Source organism: Aotus nancymaae, unplaced genomic scaffold (assembly GCF_030222135.1).
Source record: "Aotus nancymaae isolate 86718 unplaced genomic scaffold, 86718_ANA_hifiasm-v0.15.2.pri h1tg000014l, whole genome shotgun sequence".
NCBI lineage: Eukaryota > Metazoa > Chordata > Mammalia > Primates > Aotidae > Aotus > Aotus nancymaae.
The window spans coordinates 49461592-49480343 of NW_026988425.1; the positions used below are offsets into that span (position 1 = coordinate 49461592).

An 18752-nucleotide genomic window follows, 5' to 3' on the forward strand; every position below is an offset into this window, starting at 1 on the left:
ACCTAGCGTGCTCAGCTCCAAACATCATTTATTGTCACTACTTTTGACCAGCAAATCTAACCACACAAAAGAATTTTCTTCCAAACAGTGTTATGCCTTTAGAGAAAGCATTAAATGTTTGTTATAGGTACTCACGTTAATGTCTAATGGTGTTTTAATCTACAGTTTTAAAGAAAATATATTTAATAGTTATGTTAATGTGAGTTTTAAAATAATTTTAAACCTTCAAAGAAAAATGAAATACAAATGCAGTAGTATCAGTTTTACTAGTTATAAAGTTAAGATATTCTGGGCTTTAGCCAGTTGTTATTTGTAACATTCATATTTTTAAAACCTGACTTTCTGTTAATGGTATGGAGAAGTATTTTATAATGTTGCCCTTAAAGTAAAAGTGGATACTGCAGAATTCATTCTAAACTATTTACTTTTCAGGAAACGTTTTGATGGTAAATTACCATCAGAATCAACTAATAATGGAAACAATAAGAGAGATGCAGATTTCGAAGGTACAGATGAACCCATTTTTGGAAAGAAGCCCAGGATAGAAGAGTCAATAACTGAAGACTTAAGGTAATATTTCCATAGTCCTAAATGTTAGTAACTCATAATTTAGGTGGTTACATGAGATTTTAAAAATTGTTTCCATGTTGATATTTAGATATATGCCTGTGTTAGAAAAATGAAGATATTCTTTGTATTTTTATACAGTCATGTAAATATAGAACAGTTACCTAAGTTTGGGGAATTGGAAAGCAATATAGAAAATTACTCATCTTTTAATACTTTAGAATCCAATTTTGAGGAAAAAAATCTTAAAACCTGATTATTTTAAAAGGAAATACATTTTCTTTGTTAATGCCTCAGGAAGAGGATAACTGGAAGAGTGGAATAAAAGGAAAAAATAAAACTGACCCAATGGAAGTGAGAAGGAACATTAGAGGGAATTAGATTTTCATTGCTGCATGTAGAGTGGCTACACATTTCCAGTCCCCTGCTATGGGTGTCTGTGGCTGGAATCTCTGGTATCTCTCTGATTTTGGAAGCTGGAGCTTTCTAAAAGTTGATACCAGTAGCCTTGGTTGACCTGTTTTCTACTGTGGTAATGATCTTTACAACTTTGCTTCTCCCTTCTTATATGCCATATTTGAATTTGGCACTATTGTTATAGTTAGTAAAATTATTTCCTATAAATGGTGATAGATATGTCCCTGAACTATTTAAGATGCACTGTTTTCCCAAGCTACTATAATAAGTTACAAAATAATATTTATAGTTTAAAGTCATTGTTACTTGTTGTTTGTAAATTTTGAGTTTATCAAAGTAGTATTGACTTAAATATCAGACATACAGTAACTAAGAGAATAATGAATGTAGCACCAGAAATACATCTATTTTTCTTCAACTTATCCACAGTTTTGCCTTTTCAGAGTCTAAGCAGAGAACTTAGATGAGCATAATGTAGGATTTTGATGAGAATAAGGAACTTTTTTTTTTTTTTTTTTTTTTTTTTTGAGACGGTGCCTCATTCTATCACCCAGGCTGTGGTGCAGTGGTATGATCATGGCTCATTGTAGCCTCAGTCTCCCCAGGGTCAGGTCATTCTCCTACCTCAACCTTTTGAGTAGCTGGGACTACAGGTGTGTGCCACCACACCCACTAACTTTTGAGTTTTTTGTAGAGTTGAGGTTTTGCCATATTGCCCAAGCTAGTCTTGAACTCCTGGGCTCAAGTGATCCACCCGCCTCAGCCTCCCAAAGTGTTGGGATTACAGGAGTGAGCCACTGTGCCTGACCAGGAACACTTCTATAAGTAATAGCAACAAATCAATTGGGCTAGTTTATTTTATACTTTCTATTGTGTGATGGCTTATAACCAGCTTATGTTTTGAAGTGGTGACAGTGCTTGGTAGAGGTACTTTTTATTCAAAATAGTTACTGGAACTAAGCTGGTATAATTATTTGAATAATCACTTGGCAGTCTATTCTGTATATATAATAAAATATGTTAACTGGCCATTTTTAATTTTCAGCATATATTTACATAATGTGAAAAAATTTCTATGTATTCTTAATAGCCAAAGTTTTTCCTACTTGGAATACTGATGATTGGACAGTGTTGTTTTCTCTTTAACAGTGCAGATGGGAGGCTTATTATCAAATTATAGAAAAGTAATTTATTTTTGTGTAACTTCAATTTTTTTTTTTAAGTTTGGCAGACCTGATGCCTAGAGTCAAGGTACAATCAGTTGAAACTGTTGAAGGGTGTACACATGAGGTAAGCACAAACAGCATACAGAAGGTTAGTGTTATAAATGGGATTTTTCTTTGAACTGTATACTGTGATACAACAAGCAGTTTAACCTTGAGGGCCTTGGAAACAGTAAATAGTTTCTATGGGGTAGCTAATGGAAGAGTTGGGGCTTTGTGTTTAAACTTGAGTTCAGATCCTGCCCCCAGCATTTTTCCTAACTATAATCTTGGGTAAATTTCCTAACCTCTTTGTTTATTAAAAAAGACTTTTTTTTTTTTTAAGATTTTAAATGGGCAATGAAGGAATCTACCTTGTGGTATGGTTGTGAGGATTATATAAGTAAATTAGGTAAAGTACCTAGCACAGAGTAGGTAGATTTTTAGAACATTCAGACTCCTAGAGTCAAGTAACATTGCTACTTTTGAAAGTTACATGCTATTTCATATCTTGCTCCAGTGACTTATAATTTGCAGTTTCTTTGTTCTGCCACGAGATGATGGTCAGTGATAGCTTATAGTATCCATTTAGAAGTGAGAATTTATACACATTAGGGACATAATGAAACTATAACACTGTTTCCTTCTTTTAAACTTTTTATTACAATATAAATATTATAGCAAGTTATTTTTATAGATATTGGAGAATCTGAGTAAAAATCTATTGAATATGCAGAGTAATCCAAATTAACAAAAAAGTTTATAATATAGGTTTAGAACCTTTTTTTTAAAAAAACTTTAAGTTCAGGAGGTACCTATGTAGGGTTTTTGTTTTTTTTTTTTGAGACAGAGTCTTACTGTGTCATCCAGGCTGGAGTGCAGCGGTGCGATCTCGGCTCACTGCAACCTCTGCATTCCAGGCTCAAGTGATCCTTCTGCCTCAGCCTCCCAAGTAGCTGGAATTAAGGTTTTTTTTTTTGTTTTTTTGTTTTTGTATTTTTATTAGAGATGGGATTTCACTGTGTTGGCCAGGCTGGTCTCAAACTCCTGACTTCAAGTGATCCACCCATCTCTCCCAAAGTTTTGGGATTACAGGCGGGAGGCACCGCGCCTAGCCATGTGAAGTTTTGTTACGTGGGTATATTGCGTGATGCTGAGGTTTGGGCTTCAATTGAACTTGTCACCCAAATAGTGAACATACTACCCAATAGGTATTAAATAGTTTTTCAATCCTTTCCCACCCCTCTTCCTGCTTTTGGAGTCCTCAGTGTCTGTTGTTCCCATCTTTATGTCCATGTGTACCCTATGTTTAGCTCCAACTAAACATAGCGAGAAGATGCTGTGTTTGGTTTTCTGTTTCTGCCTTAAATCATTTAGGATGATGGCCTCCAGCTGCATCCATGTTACTGCGAAGGACATGATTTTTAGAAATTTGTCTTTTGAAATACTTATTTTTCAACCAAAAGTCTCTTATGTTTCTTTAGAAATAGCACATAGTGTCTGACAGGTATGATGTCCATTTGATCATTCATTCAAGATACGTTAGACCCTATTCAGTTGTCTGGGCTTATAAAAGTTGGAAAAACAAACACTGCTGGGTGTGGTGGCTCACACCTGTTGTAATCCCAGCACTTTGGGAGGCCGAGGCAGGTGGATCACTAGGTCAGGAGTTGGAGACCAGTCAGGCCAACATGGTGAAACCCCTTCTCTACTAAAAATACAAAAAAAATTAGCTGGGTATGGTGGTGTGCACCTGTAATCCCAGCTACTTGGGAGGCTGAGGCAGGGGAATTGCTTGAACCAGGGAGGTGGAGGTTGCAGTGAGCCGAGATCGCACCACTGCACTCCAGCCTGGACTCAGAGCAAGACTCTGTCTCAAAAAAACAAACATAAACACAAACCCTGTCCTCAAGAGGTCAAAAGCCCTTTCTGTGCTCCACAATAAGCCCACCATTCTGTCACTTCTCAATTTCTGAGCAGGGTGACTTTTCCTCTTCACAAGCTTGAGGATATCAAGTTGAAATGTCCTCTGATTATAACCTCCATCACCAAGCCTGTTTGCACCTGTCACGTTCCCCTTCCAAAGTAAGGATGATTGTTCTGCCAGTGTTCTTGGTTGTATCTTATCCTATCTCCACAAAGACTTTATTAATTTCCTCTTCCCTTAACTATTTCTAAAGTCTCCTTTTTTCTAACTGCCGTTCCCTGTCAGCATATGAGCATTAGAAAGTTTCTCTTTTTGTTCTGTGTTGTTTTCTATCCACTGTGTTGTTATTCTCTGTTGTAGTCATTTAAACCTTAATAAACACACAGTTTCTTCTGGGAAATAAACATCAGTTTTCATTTATTACCCTAGACAAATGTGAGTAGACGTCATTTTTGAGTGTTGAAACTAGCTTTTTGCCTTGTTCTTAAACACAATTATTTGATTTACAGTGTCCGAGACAGTTAAAGTTCATTATTCTAGTTCATCAGTTTTATTTTCCAAACCATCATTTATTATGGAATGCTCAACACATAAGTTCTCAAATAGCTGGTGAGGTTTTTTTGTTTCTTTTTTACTTTGTTATCAGGTTGCACTTCCTGCAGATGAAGATTATTTACCACTTAAACCTCGAGTTGGAAAAGCTGCTAAGGTCTGTACTTTAGGTGTTACAGTTTATACAGTTTTGTGAGACTGTCTTTTTCTTAAAATTCTTAAGCTGTTTCAAATGAGATTTTTATATTTCCCAGAACATATGTATGTATGTATTAAGAACAAGCCAACTAAAGACAGATACAGTGAGAACTGAATCAGTAAACAACCATGCTGGAAACCAGCCATGATGTGAAGAAACTTTAAATTATTAAAATTGTGATTCTCAGCCTTTTAAAAAAATGTAATGAAAGTTATTAACCTTTCTTCAGAAAAAAAGTACATAAAAACTAGTTTTTGCCTATAGTTTTAGGGTTTTAACAGGCTTCTCATGAAACCCAAACTCTATGCTTTATTAGATGGATTTTGAAGGCCTGATAGACCTTAAAAGGCCAAGAATTTTTTTTTTTTTTTTTTGAGGTGAAGTCTCGCTCTGTCACCACGCTGGAGTGCAGTGGCGTGATTTCAGCTCACTGCAACCTCCACCTCCGGGTTCAAGTGATTCTCTTGCCTCAGTGACCCAAGTACCTGGTACTACAGGCTTGCGCCACCACGCCCAGCTAGTTTTGTATGTTTAGTAGAGACAGGGTTTCACCGTGTTGGCTAGGATGATCTTGATCTCCTGACCTTGTGACCCGTCCACCTTGGACTCCCAAAGTGCTGGGATTACAGGTGTGAGTCACCGTGCCCTGTCTAAAAGGTCAATAAATTTTTAAGGTTAAATTTTCCAATTAATTTTCCAAATAATTTTCTGTAAATAAAAAAGGCAATATGGTAGAGTGTGCATAAACTCTTAAAGTTTAATAGATGTAATATTCTGCCTCTACGGAGTGAACTTAATTGAGAGATGTAACTCTTCAGCCTCAGAGTTTCTACCTATGAAAGGAAATTGTCCGGGTGCAGTGGCTCACACCTGTAATCCCAGCACTTTGGGAGGCCGAGGTGGGGAGATCACCAGAGGTCAGGAGTTCAAGACCAGCGTGGCCAACATGATGAAACCCTTTCTCTACTAAAAATATAAAAATTATCCGGGCATAGTGGCGCATGCCTGTAATCTCAGGTACTCAGAGGGCTGAGGCGGGAGAATTGCTTGAACCTGGAAGGCAGAGGTTGCAGTGAGCCAAGATCTTGCCATTGGACTCCAGCCTGGGGGACAAGAGCGAGACTTTGTCTCTAAAAAAAAAAGAGAGAGAGAAAGGAAATAATATCTATGGTGGGGGCTGTTGTGAAAATTAATAATAATATATGGAAAATGTGTTACACAGTGCCTGGCCACAGAGCTTGTTTTTAATAAGTGGTAATGATTATTTTATTATTAATATAATATATACCAATATAATGTAATAATGGAAATGTTAGAAAGCAGAATTTGCTTCTGTACTGTTTGGGCAAAAATGTGGTTTACTCTTCCTTATTTTCACTAGTGCATAATATATTTTCTAAATAGAATAATAAAGGAATACTTTGAGAATGCTTTTGGGGGTAACCTGCTTGTGTTTTGATTTTAAGTATGCTGTGATATGGCTAGATGTTTTTATGGAGATATTAATATTTTGTTTTTATAGGAATACCCATTCATTCTTGATGCTTTTCAAAGAGAAGCCATTCAGTGTGTTGACAATAATCAGTCTGTTCTAGTATCTGCACATACATCAGCAGGAAAAACAGTATGCGCTGAGTGAGTAGCTTTCTTTTTAAAATCACTTTGTTTCTTATTTCACTCTTTAAAACTTTTTGTTTGTTTGATTTCTGCAAGTGATGACGGTTTTACTTGTCCCTTTTGAACAATTTCTTTTTCTTGTCTTATGGAACCTCTACTACAGTGTTTAATTGAAGTGATAAAAGAGGACTCTTATCTTGTTCCTCATATTAGAAGGAAAACACTCAGGCTTTCGTCATTAAGCTTGATATTACCTGTTGGCTTTTTCATAGATGCTTTTTATTTGTCATTTTGAGGAACTTCTGTTCCCACTTTGCAGAGATTTTGTCTGCGTGTGTATATATATATATATATATATATATATATATATATATGTCTATGTTTATAAAATATTTAGATTCTGGATTTTGTCAAGTGCTTTTTTGCATCTATTGACGTGATTTTTTTCTTCTGCACAGTCGTGACTCACTGCAGCCTTGACCTCCTGGGCTCAGGCTATCCTCCTGCCTCCCTAGTAGATGGGACTACAAGCATGTACCATCACACCTGGTTAATTTTTTATTTCTTTTTTAGAGACAACTCAGGGTCTCACTGTGTTGCTCAGACTGGTCTTAAACTCCTGGGCTCAAGCAATCCTTCTGTCTTGGCCTCCCAAATTGCTGGGATTACAGGCATAAGCTACCATGCCTGGCCATGTTTTTGATATGTTTCTTAAATAATTTCACGTCTGATAAGCTATGTTTGATCTTGTTTTCTGTACAGTATCATTTCCCTTCTGTCTGAAGAAATTCCTTTAGCATTTATTATAGTACAATTCTACTGATGGGAAAATCTTTTAACTTTTGTATGTCTGAAAATCTTACTTTTGAAAGATATTTTCATTTGTTATAGAATTGTATTTTAAGAATGCCTTTGGACTTGCACTGGCAATATCTAGTATAACGTTGGATAGTAGTGAGAGTGCCTTATTTCTGATATGAGGAGAAAAATGTTCAGTCTTTCACCATTAAGTATGATGTTAGCTGCTTTTTTGCAGGTTGCTCTTCATGAGAATGAAGTTGTTTCCTTCTGTTCTTAGTAGGAAATAAATGAAAATAAACAAAAATTGAGAATTTTTAATCAAGATGTGTTCTATTTTGTGAAATGATTTGTCCATCTATTGAAGTAATCATGTGATATTTGCTTTTTATTCTCTCAGTGTACTATATTAATTTTTCTGTTATTAAACCAGCATTGTATTCCTGGAATAAATCTGGTTGTTTATGGCAGATGATCATTTGTGTATGTTGCCAATTTCAGTTTGCTTGTACAGTTGTCACTCAGTATCCAAGGAGGATTGGTTCCCAGACCCCTCATATAACAGAATACACAGATGCTCAAGTTTCTGCAGTAGCCACTGTGGAACCTTCAGATGAACAATTGTCTCTCTGTATCCGTGGGTTCCTTGTCTTGCAAATACAGTAATATATTTTCTTTTTTGTTTTGTTTTTTATATTACCTGTCATATTTATTATATATATTTATTTTTTTATTTTTAATTTTTATTGTACTTTAGGTTCTGGGGTACACGTGTAGATCACGCAGGGTTGTTGCATAGGTGCATACATAACCAGGTGGTTTGCTGCCTCCATTCCCCCTTAATCTATATCCAGCATTTCTCCCCATGTTATCCCTCCCCACCCCCTGCTGTCCCTCCCCTAGCCCCCCCACCAACTGACCCCAGTGTGTGATGCTCCTCTTCCTGAATCCATGTGTTCCCATTGTTCAACACCTGCTTATGAGTGAGAACATGCGGTGTTTGGTTTTCTGTTCTTGTGTCAGTTTGCTGAGAATGATGGTTTCCAGATTCATCCCAGTCCCTACAAAGGACACAGACTCATCATTTTTTATGGCTGTGTAGTATTCCATGGTGTGTATGTGCCACATTTTCTTTGTCCAGTCTATCATTGATGGGCATTTGGATTGGTTCCAGGTCTTTGCTGTTGTGCACAGTGCCGCAGTGAACATATGTGTGCACATGTCTTTATAATAGAACGGTTTATAATCCTCTGGATATGTACCCGGTAATGGGATCGCTGGGTCAAGTGGAATTTGTGTTTCTAGATCCTTGAGGAATTGTCACACTGTCTTCCACAATGGTTGAGCTAATTTACACTCCCACCAACAGTGTAAGAGTCTTCCTGTTTCTCCACATCCTCTGCAGCATCTGTTGTCTCCAGATTCTTTAATGATTGACATTCTAACTGGTGTGAGATGATACCTCAGTGTGGTTTTGTTTTGCATTTCTCTAATGACCAGTGATGATGAGCTTTTTTCATATGTTTGTTGGCCTCATATATATCTTTTGAGAAGTGTCTGTTCATATCCTTCGCCCACTTTCGAATTGGTTTTTTTTTTCTTGTATATCTGTTTTAGTTCTTTGTAGACTTTGGACATTAGCTCTTTGTCGACTTTGGATATTAGCTCTTTGTCAGATGGGTAGATTGCAAAAATTTTTTCCCATTCTGTTGGTTGCCAGTTCACTCTAATGATTGTTTCTTTTGCTATACAGAAGCTCTGAAGTTTAATTAGATTTCATTTGTCTATCTTGGCTTTTGTTGTCATTGCTTTTGGTGTTTTAGTCATGAAGTCCTTACCTATGCCTATGTCCTGGATGGTTTTGCCTAGGTTTTCTTCTAGGGTTTTTATGGTGTTAGGTCTTATGTTTAAATCTTTAATCCATCTGGAGTTAATTTTAGTGCAAGGTGACAGGAAGGAATCCAGTTTCTGCTTTCTGCACATGGCTAGCCAGTTTTCCCAACGTCATTTATTAAACAGGGAGTCCTTTCCCCATTGCTTGTTTTGTCAGGTTTGTCAAAGGTCAGATGGTTGTAGATGTGTGGTGTTGCTTCCAAGGCCTCTGTTCTGTTCCATTGGTCTATGTCTCTGTTTTGGTACCAGTACCATGCTGTTTTGATTACTATAGCCTTGTAGTATTGTTTGAAGTTGGGCAGCATGATGCATCCAGCTTTGTTCTTTTTGCTTAGGATTGTCTTGGCTATGCGGGCTCTCTTTTGTTTCCATATGAAGTTTAAGGTGTTTTTTCCCAATTCTGTGAAGAATGTCATTGGTAGCTTGATAGGGATAGCATTGAATCTATAAATTACTTTGGGCAATATGGTCACTTTCACCATATTGATTCTTCCTAACCATGAGCATGGAATGTTTTTCCATCTGTTTGTGTCCTCTCTCATTTCGTTGAGCAGTGGTTTGTAGTTCTCCCTGAAGAGGTCCTTTATAGCCTTTGTTAGTTGTATTCCGAGGTATTTTATTCTCTTTATAGCAATTGTAAATGGGAGTTTGCTCTTGATTTGGTTCTCTGTTTGTCTGTTATTGGTATATAGGAATGCTTGTGATTTCTGCACATTGATTTTTATATCCTGAGACTTTGCTGAAGTTGCTTATCAGTTTAAGGAGATTTGAGGCTGAAATGATGGGGTTTTCTAATTATACAGTCATGTCATCTGCAAATAGAGACAGTTTGACTTCCTCCTTTCCTAATTGAATACTCTTTATTTCTTTTTCTTGCTTGATTGCTCTAGCTAGAACTTCCAATACTTTATTGAATAGGAGTGGTGAGAGAGGGCATCCTTGTCTAGTGCCAGATTTCAAAGGGAATGCTTCCAGTTTTTGCCTGTTCAGTATGATATTGGCTGTGGGTTTGTCAGAAATAGCTTTTATTATTTTGTGGTATGTTCCATTGATACCTAGTTTATTGAGAGTTTTTAGCATGATGGGCTGTTGAATTTTGTCGAAGGCCTTGTCTGCATCTGTTGAGATAATCATGTGGTTTTTGTCTTTGGTTCTGTTTATGTGATGGATTACGATTATGGACTTGTGTATGTTGAACCAGCCTTGCATTTCTGGGATGAAGCCTACTTGATCGTGATAAATAAGCTTTTTGATGTGCTGTTGCACTCGGTTTGCCAGTATTTTATTGAAGATTTTTGCATCGGTGTTCATCATGGATATTGACCTGAAGTTTTCTTTTTTAGTTGAGTCTCTGCCAAGTTTTGGTTTCAGGATGATGCTGGTCTCATAAAATGAGTTAGGGAGAACTCCCTCTTTTTGTATTGTTTGGAATAGTTTCAGAAGGAATGGAACCAGCTCCTCTTTGTACATCTGGTAGAATTCAGCTGTGAACCCATCTGGACCTGTACTTTTTTTGGTTGGTAGGCTATTGATTGCTGCCTCAACTTCATCCCTTGTTACTGGTCTATCCAGAGTTTCAGCTTCTTCCTAGTTTAGGCTTGGGAGGGTGTAAGTGTCCAGGGATTTATCCATTTCCTCCAGATTTACTGGTTTGTGTGCATAAGGTTGTTTGTAGTAATCTCTGATGGTAGCTTGTATTTCTGTGGAATTGGTGGTGATATCCCCTTTATCATTTTTTATTGCATGTATTTGATTCTTCTCTCTTTTCTATTAGTCTGACTAGCTGTCTGTTTTGTTGATCTTTTCAAAAAACCAGCTCCTGGATTTATTGATTTTTTTGAAGGGTTTTTGGTGTCTCTGTCTCCTTTAGTTCTGCTCTGATCTTAGTTATTTCTTGTCTTCTGCTAGCTTTTGAGTTTTTTTGATCTTGCTCCTCTGGCTCTTTCAATTTTGATGATAGGATGTCGATTTTAGATCTTTCCTGGTTTCTCATGTGGGCATTTATTGCTTTAAATTTCCCTCTAGATACTGCTTTAAATGTGTCCCAGAGATTCTGGTAAGTTGTGTCTTCGTCCTGGTTGATTTCGAAGAACATCTTTAGTTCTGCCTTTATTTCATTGTTTATCCAGTCGACACTCAGAAGCAAGTTTTTCATTTTCCAAATAGTTTTGCATATATAACTGAGTTTCTTAATTCTGAGTTCTAATTTGATTGCGCTGTGGTCTCATAGACTGTTCATTATGATTTCCGTTCCTTTGCATTTGCTGAGGAGTGATTTGCTTACAATTATGTGGTCAATTTTAGAGCAAGTGTGATGTGGTGCTGAGAAGAATGTATATTCTGTGGATTTGGGGTGCAGCGTTCTGTAAATGTCCATTAGGTCCACTTGGTCCAGCTCTCCATTCAAGTCCTGGATGTGCTTGTTAATTTTCTGTCTCGTTGATCTGTCTAATATTGACAGTGGAGTGTTGAAGTCTCCTACTATTGTGTGGGAGTCTAAATCTGCTTTTAGGACATTAGGAACTTGCTTTATGTATCTGGGTGCTCCTGTGTTGGGGGCGTATATATTTAGGATACTTAGCTCTTCTTATTGGATTGATCCTTTTACCGTTATGTAATGCCCTTCTTTGTCTCTTTTGATCTTTGTTGGTTTGAAGTCCATTTTATCAGAGACTAGAATTGCATCCCTTGCTTCTTTTTTTCGTTCTCCATTTGCTTGGTAAATCATCCATCTCTTTATTTTGAGTCTATGTGTGTCTTTGTACATGAGATGGGTTTCCTGAATACAGCACACCAATGTGTCTTGACTTTTTATCCAATTTGCCAGTCTGTGTCTTTCGATTGGGGCATTTAGGCCATTTACATTCAATGTTAATATTGTTATGTATGAATTTAATCCTGCCATTTTGTTACTGGCTGGTTTTCTTGCCCGTTAGTTGACTCAGATTCTTTATTGTGTTATTGGTCTTTGCCATTTGGTATGCTTTTGCAGTGGCTGGTACTTGTGCCTTTCCATGTTTAGTGTTTCTTTCAGGAGCTCTTGTAAGGCAGGTCTGGTGGTGACAAAATCTCTCAGTAATTGCTTGTCCATAAAGGATTTTATTTCTCCTTCATTTATGAAGCTTAGTATGGCTGGATACGAGATTCTGGGTTGAAAGTTCGTTTCTTTATGGATGTTGAATATTGGCCCCCACTCTCTTCTGGCTTGTAGGGTTTCTGCCAAGAGATCCAATGTGAGTCTGATGGGCTTCCCTTTGTGAGTGACCTGACCTTTCTCTCTGGCTGCCCTTAGCATTTTTTCCTTTATTTCAACCCTGGTGAATCTGACGATTATGTACCTTGGAGTTGCTCTTCTTGAGAAATATCTTTGTGGAGTTCTCTGTATTTCTTGGATTTGAATGTTGGACTGCCTTGCTAGGCTGGGGAAGTTCTCTTGGATAATATACTGGTGAGTGTTTTCCACCTTGGATTCATTCTCCCCGTCACATTCAGGTACAACGATCAAGCGTAGATTAGGTCTTTTCACATAATACCATATTTCTTGGAGGCTTTGTTCGTTTCTTTTCACTCTCTTTTCTCTTGTCTTGCCTTCTCTTTTTATTTCATTGAGTTGATCTTCAGTCTCTGATACACTTTCTTCTGCTTGATCGGTTCGGCTATTAAAACTTGTGTTTGCTTTGTGTAGTTCTCGCGTTGTGTTTTTCAGCTCCATCAAGTCGTTTATGTTCTTCTCTAAACTGGTTATTCTAGTTAGCATTTCATCTAACCTTTTTTCAGGTTTTTAGTTTCTTTGCATTGGGTTAGAATGTGTTCCTGTAGCTCAAAGAAGTTTGTTATTACCCACCTTCTGAAGCCTGTTTCTGTCAATTCGTGGAACTCTTTCTGTCATGTTTTGTTCTCGTGTTGGTAAGGAGTTGTGATCCCTTGAAGGAGAAGAGGCGTTCTGGTCTTTGATGGTTTCATTTTTTTTGCACTGGTTTTTTCCCATCTTCGTGGATTTATGTAGCTCTGATCTCAGGGAGCTACTTGATGAGGTCGGTTGTCTGCCTGTCAAGGCACTACTCTACAATATTATATTTTCAGTCCTCAGAACCTGCATGTGTAGAGAGCTGACTGTGTTTTATTCTAGACTTTTGTGTCATCATGAGGAATACTGGTATGTCATTTTCATATAAAGTCTTTGACATTGATATCGGGGTAATACTCATCTCTTAAAGTAAGCTGGAACTTTTCCCTCCTGTTCTGTTTTCTGTAAGACTGTGTATTTTGTATACTTCTTAAATGTTTGATAGAATTCACTGGTGAAGCCATTTAAGCCTAGGCATTTCTTTTTGGAAAGATTTTTAATTCCTAATTTAATTTCCTTTCTTTTCAAGCCAATTTTGGTAAACCATGTCTATCTTTAAATGTTTTCTTTTATGAGACAGGGTCTTGCTGTAAACCAGGTTGGAATGCAGTGGCAGGATCATGGCTCACTGCAGCCTCGACTTCTCAGGCTGAATTGATGCTCCCACCTCAGCCTCCTGAGTAGCTGGGAGTATAGACGTGTACTACCACACCCAGCTAGTTTTTGTATTTTATTTATTTATTTTTTATTTATTTTTTGTAGAGACAGGATCTTTGTTGCCCAGGCTGGTCTTGAGCTCCTGGACTCAAGCAGTCCTCCTGCCTCGGCCTCCCAAAGTGCTAGGATTACAGGCACAAGCCACTTTGCCTGGCCGTGTGTGTGTGTGTGTGTATGTGTGTGTCTGTTTATGTGTGTGTGTGTATATGTATGTATGTTTTTTTTTTTTTTGAGACGGAGTTTCGCTCTTGTTACCCAGGCTGGAGTGCAATGGTGCAATCTTGGCTCACTACAACCTCTGCCTCCTGGGTTCAAGCAGTTCTCCTGCCTCATCCTCCCGAGTAGCTGGGACTGCAGGCATGCGCCACCATGCCCAGCTAATTTTTTGTATTTTTAGTAGGGATGGGATTTCACTATGTTGACCAGGATGGTCTCGATCTCTTGACCTAGTGATCCACCCGCTTTGGCCTCCCAAAGTGCTGGGATTATAGGCATGAGCCACCACGCCCTGCCTGTGTGTGTGTGTATGTGTGTGTATGTGTGTGTGTGTGTATATATATATATATTTTTTTTTTTCTGAGACAGTCTTGCTCTGTCACCAGGCGCCAGGCTGGAGTGCAGTGGCGCGATCTCGGCTCACTGCAACCTCCACCTCCCGGATTCAAGCAATTCTCCTGCCTCAGCTTCCTGTGTAGCTGGGATTACAGGCGTGCACCACCATGCCCAGCTAATTTTTGTATTTTTTTAGTAGAGATGGGGTTTCACCATGTTGGCCAGGATGGTCTTGATCTCTTGACCTTGTGATCTACCCGCCTCGGCCTCCCACAGTGCTGGGATTACAGGTGTGATCCACTGTGCTTTGAGTAGAAATTTCTTGAGGTTTCAGGTAATTCTTTATGTTTAATATAAGTGTTTATAAATCTATAAAATTTCCCTCTTAGTACTGCTTAAAATACATCCTATAAACTTTGATAATATTGTGTTTCATTTTCATTTAATTCACTTTTTCATTTCTCTTTTGATTTCCTCATGTTGTTTACTTTTCAAACGTGATTTTTCATATACTTTGCCATTTGTTATTTCTAATTTAATTTGTTCTTAGAGAAGATACTTTATGAAATTTCAGTAATTTAATTTAATGGTTGATATGATTGGACTCATATTTGCCTTTTGTTGTTGTTTTGTGGGTCTTTTGGTATATTTCTCGTGTTTTTTTGATTCTTGGTTTTCCTCCTTTACTGCCTTCTGTTTTGTATAACAAATATCTTTTAGTGTACCATTTTAATTTCTCTTTTGACTTGTTAGCTTTCTTTATTTCAGTTATGTTTTTAGTGGCTATTCTATTTAGAGCTTACAGTATGCATGTTTGATTAAATCACAATCACAATTTCTGTAAATTATTGAAAACTTGCTCTAATATTCTCATTTTTGTACTATTTAATGTCCTATATATTTCAACTACATATGCTGTAAATCTAGTAATACAGTATCTGTAACACAGTATAATCATTGCTTTAAATCATATGTTTCTAAAAATATTAAATGATAAAAATTTTATGTATACCTTTATATACATAAATAGTCTTGATTGTTCTGTTTTATGGTATGGTTTCCTTTCAGTTTGAAGGTCTTTTAATAAATATTTCTTGCATAGTAGTTTTATTTTGCTTTCATTTTTGAAAAAGATATAGAGTTGCTGGTTGACAGTTTTTTTTCTTAACATCATTCTATTGATAATTGTTTCATTCTACTCCATTGTTTGTGATGAGAAGTCAGCCTTAATTATGTTGTTCTCTTTTATGTGCTGAGTTTTTCTGTTTCAACTCTTCAAAGCCTCTCTTTGCCTTTGTCATTTCGCAGTTTATGATGTTTCTAAATATGGTTCTTTTTCTTTTTTTCCTGCTGTGTTAATTGAGCTTCTTGGATCTCTAAATTAATGTCTTTTAAACATATGAAGTGTTTTATTGTTAATTTTTCAATTATTTTCATACCTTTTTCTCATTTTGGAATTCCCATTGGGATACTTGAGGATGTCTTGCAGATCTCTGTCTCTTATTTTTCTTCTATTTCTCTCTTTAGATTTGATAATTTATCTCAGTTTATCTTCATGTTCATTAATAGCATTTTTCTCATCACAAATCTGCTTATGAGCCCATCTAGACAATTTTTCCTTTTGATTGTTAATCTGTAGACTGTCTTTTTTCTTTGAGACAGAGTGTCACTCTGAAGCCCAGGCTGGAGTACAGTGACGTGATTTTGGCTCACTATAACCTCTGCCCCCTGGGTTCAAGCAATTCTCTTTCCTGAGCCTCCCAAGTAGCTGGGATTACAAATGTACACCACCACATCCAACTAATTTTTGTATTTTTACTAGAGACAGGGTTTCCCCATGTTGGCCAGGCTGGTCTCAAACTCCTGGCCTCATGTGATCCAACCACATCAGCCTCCCTAAACGCCGAGATTATAGGTGTGAGCCTCTGCACCCGGCCTAATCTGTTGACTTTCCATTTGATTGTGTTGTTAATAGATTTGGTTTCTTTGTTGAGATACTCAGTTTCTTATGACTGCTTCTTTTTTCCTACATATGGATCATACTTTCCTGTTTCTTTTTATATCTTGCAATTCTTTCTTGAAAAGTTTAGATAATGTATGTAGCACTTCTATATTTTCTTTTTATGTATCTCTCTTATAATTCATATATGATGTTTGGACAACTTCTGATTTTTAAAAAATTGCTTATTTCACTATTTTGGCGGTTGGCTGGGATGAATGTTATTTTATTTCCCCAAACACGTCATAGTAAGGCTATTAGGGGCAGGAACTGAACTTTAAATAAGGAGGATCTACTATAATGTTAAGTTTAATGCTTATACCATTGTCTATATTTAAAGAAAAACAAACAAAACTGCTCTATTGTGTTCTGTTAATAGCTGTAGAAAAACTTTTCCATAATCAGAACCTACTGTAATTTTCAGAGTACTGGTTAACTGTTACATGTGGGAAAGGAATACATATTAACTTACTTGTGAAACTTGGGGAGGAAATACTTCATTTTCCAGGGACTATAAGCACTTTATTGTCTGTGTATGTATGAACTCACAGACAGGGGCTCTAAACTTTTGGAGACCCATCTTAGAACCAAACGTGTTTTCCTTGCAATAAATAGGGTAATTGTTAGTAATCTATTGGTATTAGTAATTAAGTTGCATTAATTCTGAATGAACAGAGTTCATATTTATTATAATTATTAGTATAATAGATATGGTGTTAATGTTCTTCAGAGTCCATTCAAGATAAGTAATTAGGGAAAATTTGAACACAATTTAAATATTAACAGAATTTTGAAAGTCATAATTTAAAGGAAAAGTTTTATGATTGTTTGTTTTCACATTTTTAGGTATGCCATTGCATTGGCTTTAAGGGAAAAACAGCGTGTAATATTTACCAGCCCAATTAAGGCTCTGAGTAACCAGAAATACCGTGAAATGTATGAAGAATTTCAAGATGTTGGTCTGATGACTGGTGATGTTACTATTAATCCTACAGCATCTTGTCTTGTTATGACCACAGAGGTAATTGATACAGTGCCTCATCTGACTTTTCCTTTTTAATTAAATTAATGTGACTATTCAGTTAGAACATGTAATGTTTTATTGGTTGCTCTACTTTAAAGTATAATACTGTATTTTCTGATTAGACTTAGGCAAGATGGATAAAATTTATCTTAAAATGTTCTGATAACATTAAATTTCAAAATTACCGTTCTTTATTATTTGCCTCATAGATACATTTTTCTTCAAATATTTTTGAAGTTTATTACTTTCAGTGACATGAAAATATTTTATTGGTTTTGTATACATAATTTTAAGGATTTGAATATATAGTTTTATATAAATAGTGGCTCTTCGTTTCATGTGATTTTTTTTTTTCTATATCTGAGTGTTGATACAAGTAGATGGATAACTAATTTTTTAAAGAGTACAGTATTATGTTTACCTTTGTCCCATAATTGCAGTTAAGTTTTGCATATACTTGTAATATCTTACATTTTGGACATGACTAGCTATCTTTACTTAGTATTTTTATACATACTTTAATTATATCTTTGCATTTTCCAAGGATATGGTACAATGGTGAGCATAAATTAGCTTCTGGTTTGGAGAACCAGCCAAAGGCATTGCTCACTTTTTATTTTGTTGCCTCATGAAAGTTTATTTTCCATTTTCAAAACTTTCCTTCATCTGTGGAAGGTTTTCTTTAACTTCAAAAATTAGGATAACAATTGCCAGGAAGTATCCATATTGTTAAGAAAATAAGGCAGAAAAAAATGGGCAAACATTCAGGGATGATCCAGTGTTTTGAATAGAGGATAATTTAAGTTGCACTTATATATTTTAGAAAGTATGAATCTTGGCACGGTGCTGTGTATATAAAGAAGTTGTGTCACATTCTAGATATATGGAGAGTACGGGTGATAATTCTCTCTGTGGATTGTATCTGTTGAGTAACTGTTTTGAAGCTATTTATTTTTTATGAGAAAAAGTATACAATATAATATATACAACAATATTAAATATTACTTTAATTTTGTTAAATAGTAATTTCTCTAACCCCTTAAAATTATTTTAATATTTCCATTTAATAACATTCACTATTCCTTGTTGGAAAAAACAACTTTTGTTTAACTATTAGTTGCTATGCCAGTATCCAACTAAATAAATCTTTTACTTTTCTCTTTAGATTTTGAGAAGTATGCTGTACAGAGGTTCGGAAGTTATGCGAGAAGTTGCTTGGGTTATATTTGATGAAATTCATTATATGAGAGATTCAGGTATACTCAGTGTTGAAATATATATCATGTATTTCCCTTCAGAATGACATTAGGAATTTTGAAAAAGTTATTGTTAAATTTTGCTTCTAGTTTTTGTGTAGGTAGAGTTCTAATAAGCTGTTGCTTCTTTATTTTTTATTTATATTTTTATTTTTGAAACAGAGTTTCACTCTGTTGCCAGCGTT

General features: G+C 36.2%; 1 protein-coding gene across 1 annotated transcript in view; it reads left to right on the forward strand.

Annotated features, from left to right (window-relative positions):
* Positions 1-18752, forward strand: part of MTREX (Mtr4 exosome RNA helicase) — a 109684-nt gene that overhangs the window by 11736 nt on the left and 79196 nt on the right. The window contains exons 2-7 of the mRNA XM_012457304.2: positions 433-570; positions 2208-2274; positions 4760-4822; positions 6387-6499; positions 17134-17308; positions 18477-18567. Of these exons, the coding sequence (XP_012312727.1) occupies positions 433-570; positions 2208-2274; positions 4760-4822; positions 6387-6499; positions 17134-17308; positions 18477-18567 (647 nt within the window). The remainder of the gene's footprint in view (positions 1-432; positions 571-2207; positions 2275-4759; positions 4823-6386; positions 6500-17133; positions 17309-18476; positions 18568-18752) is intronic.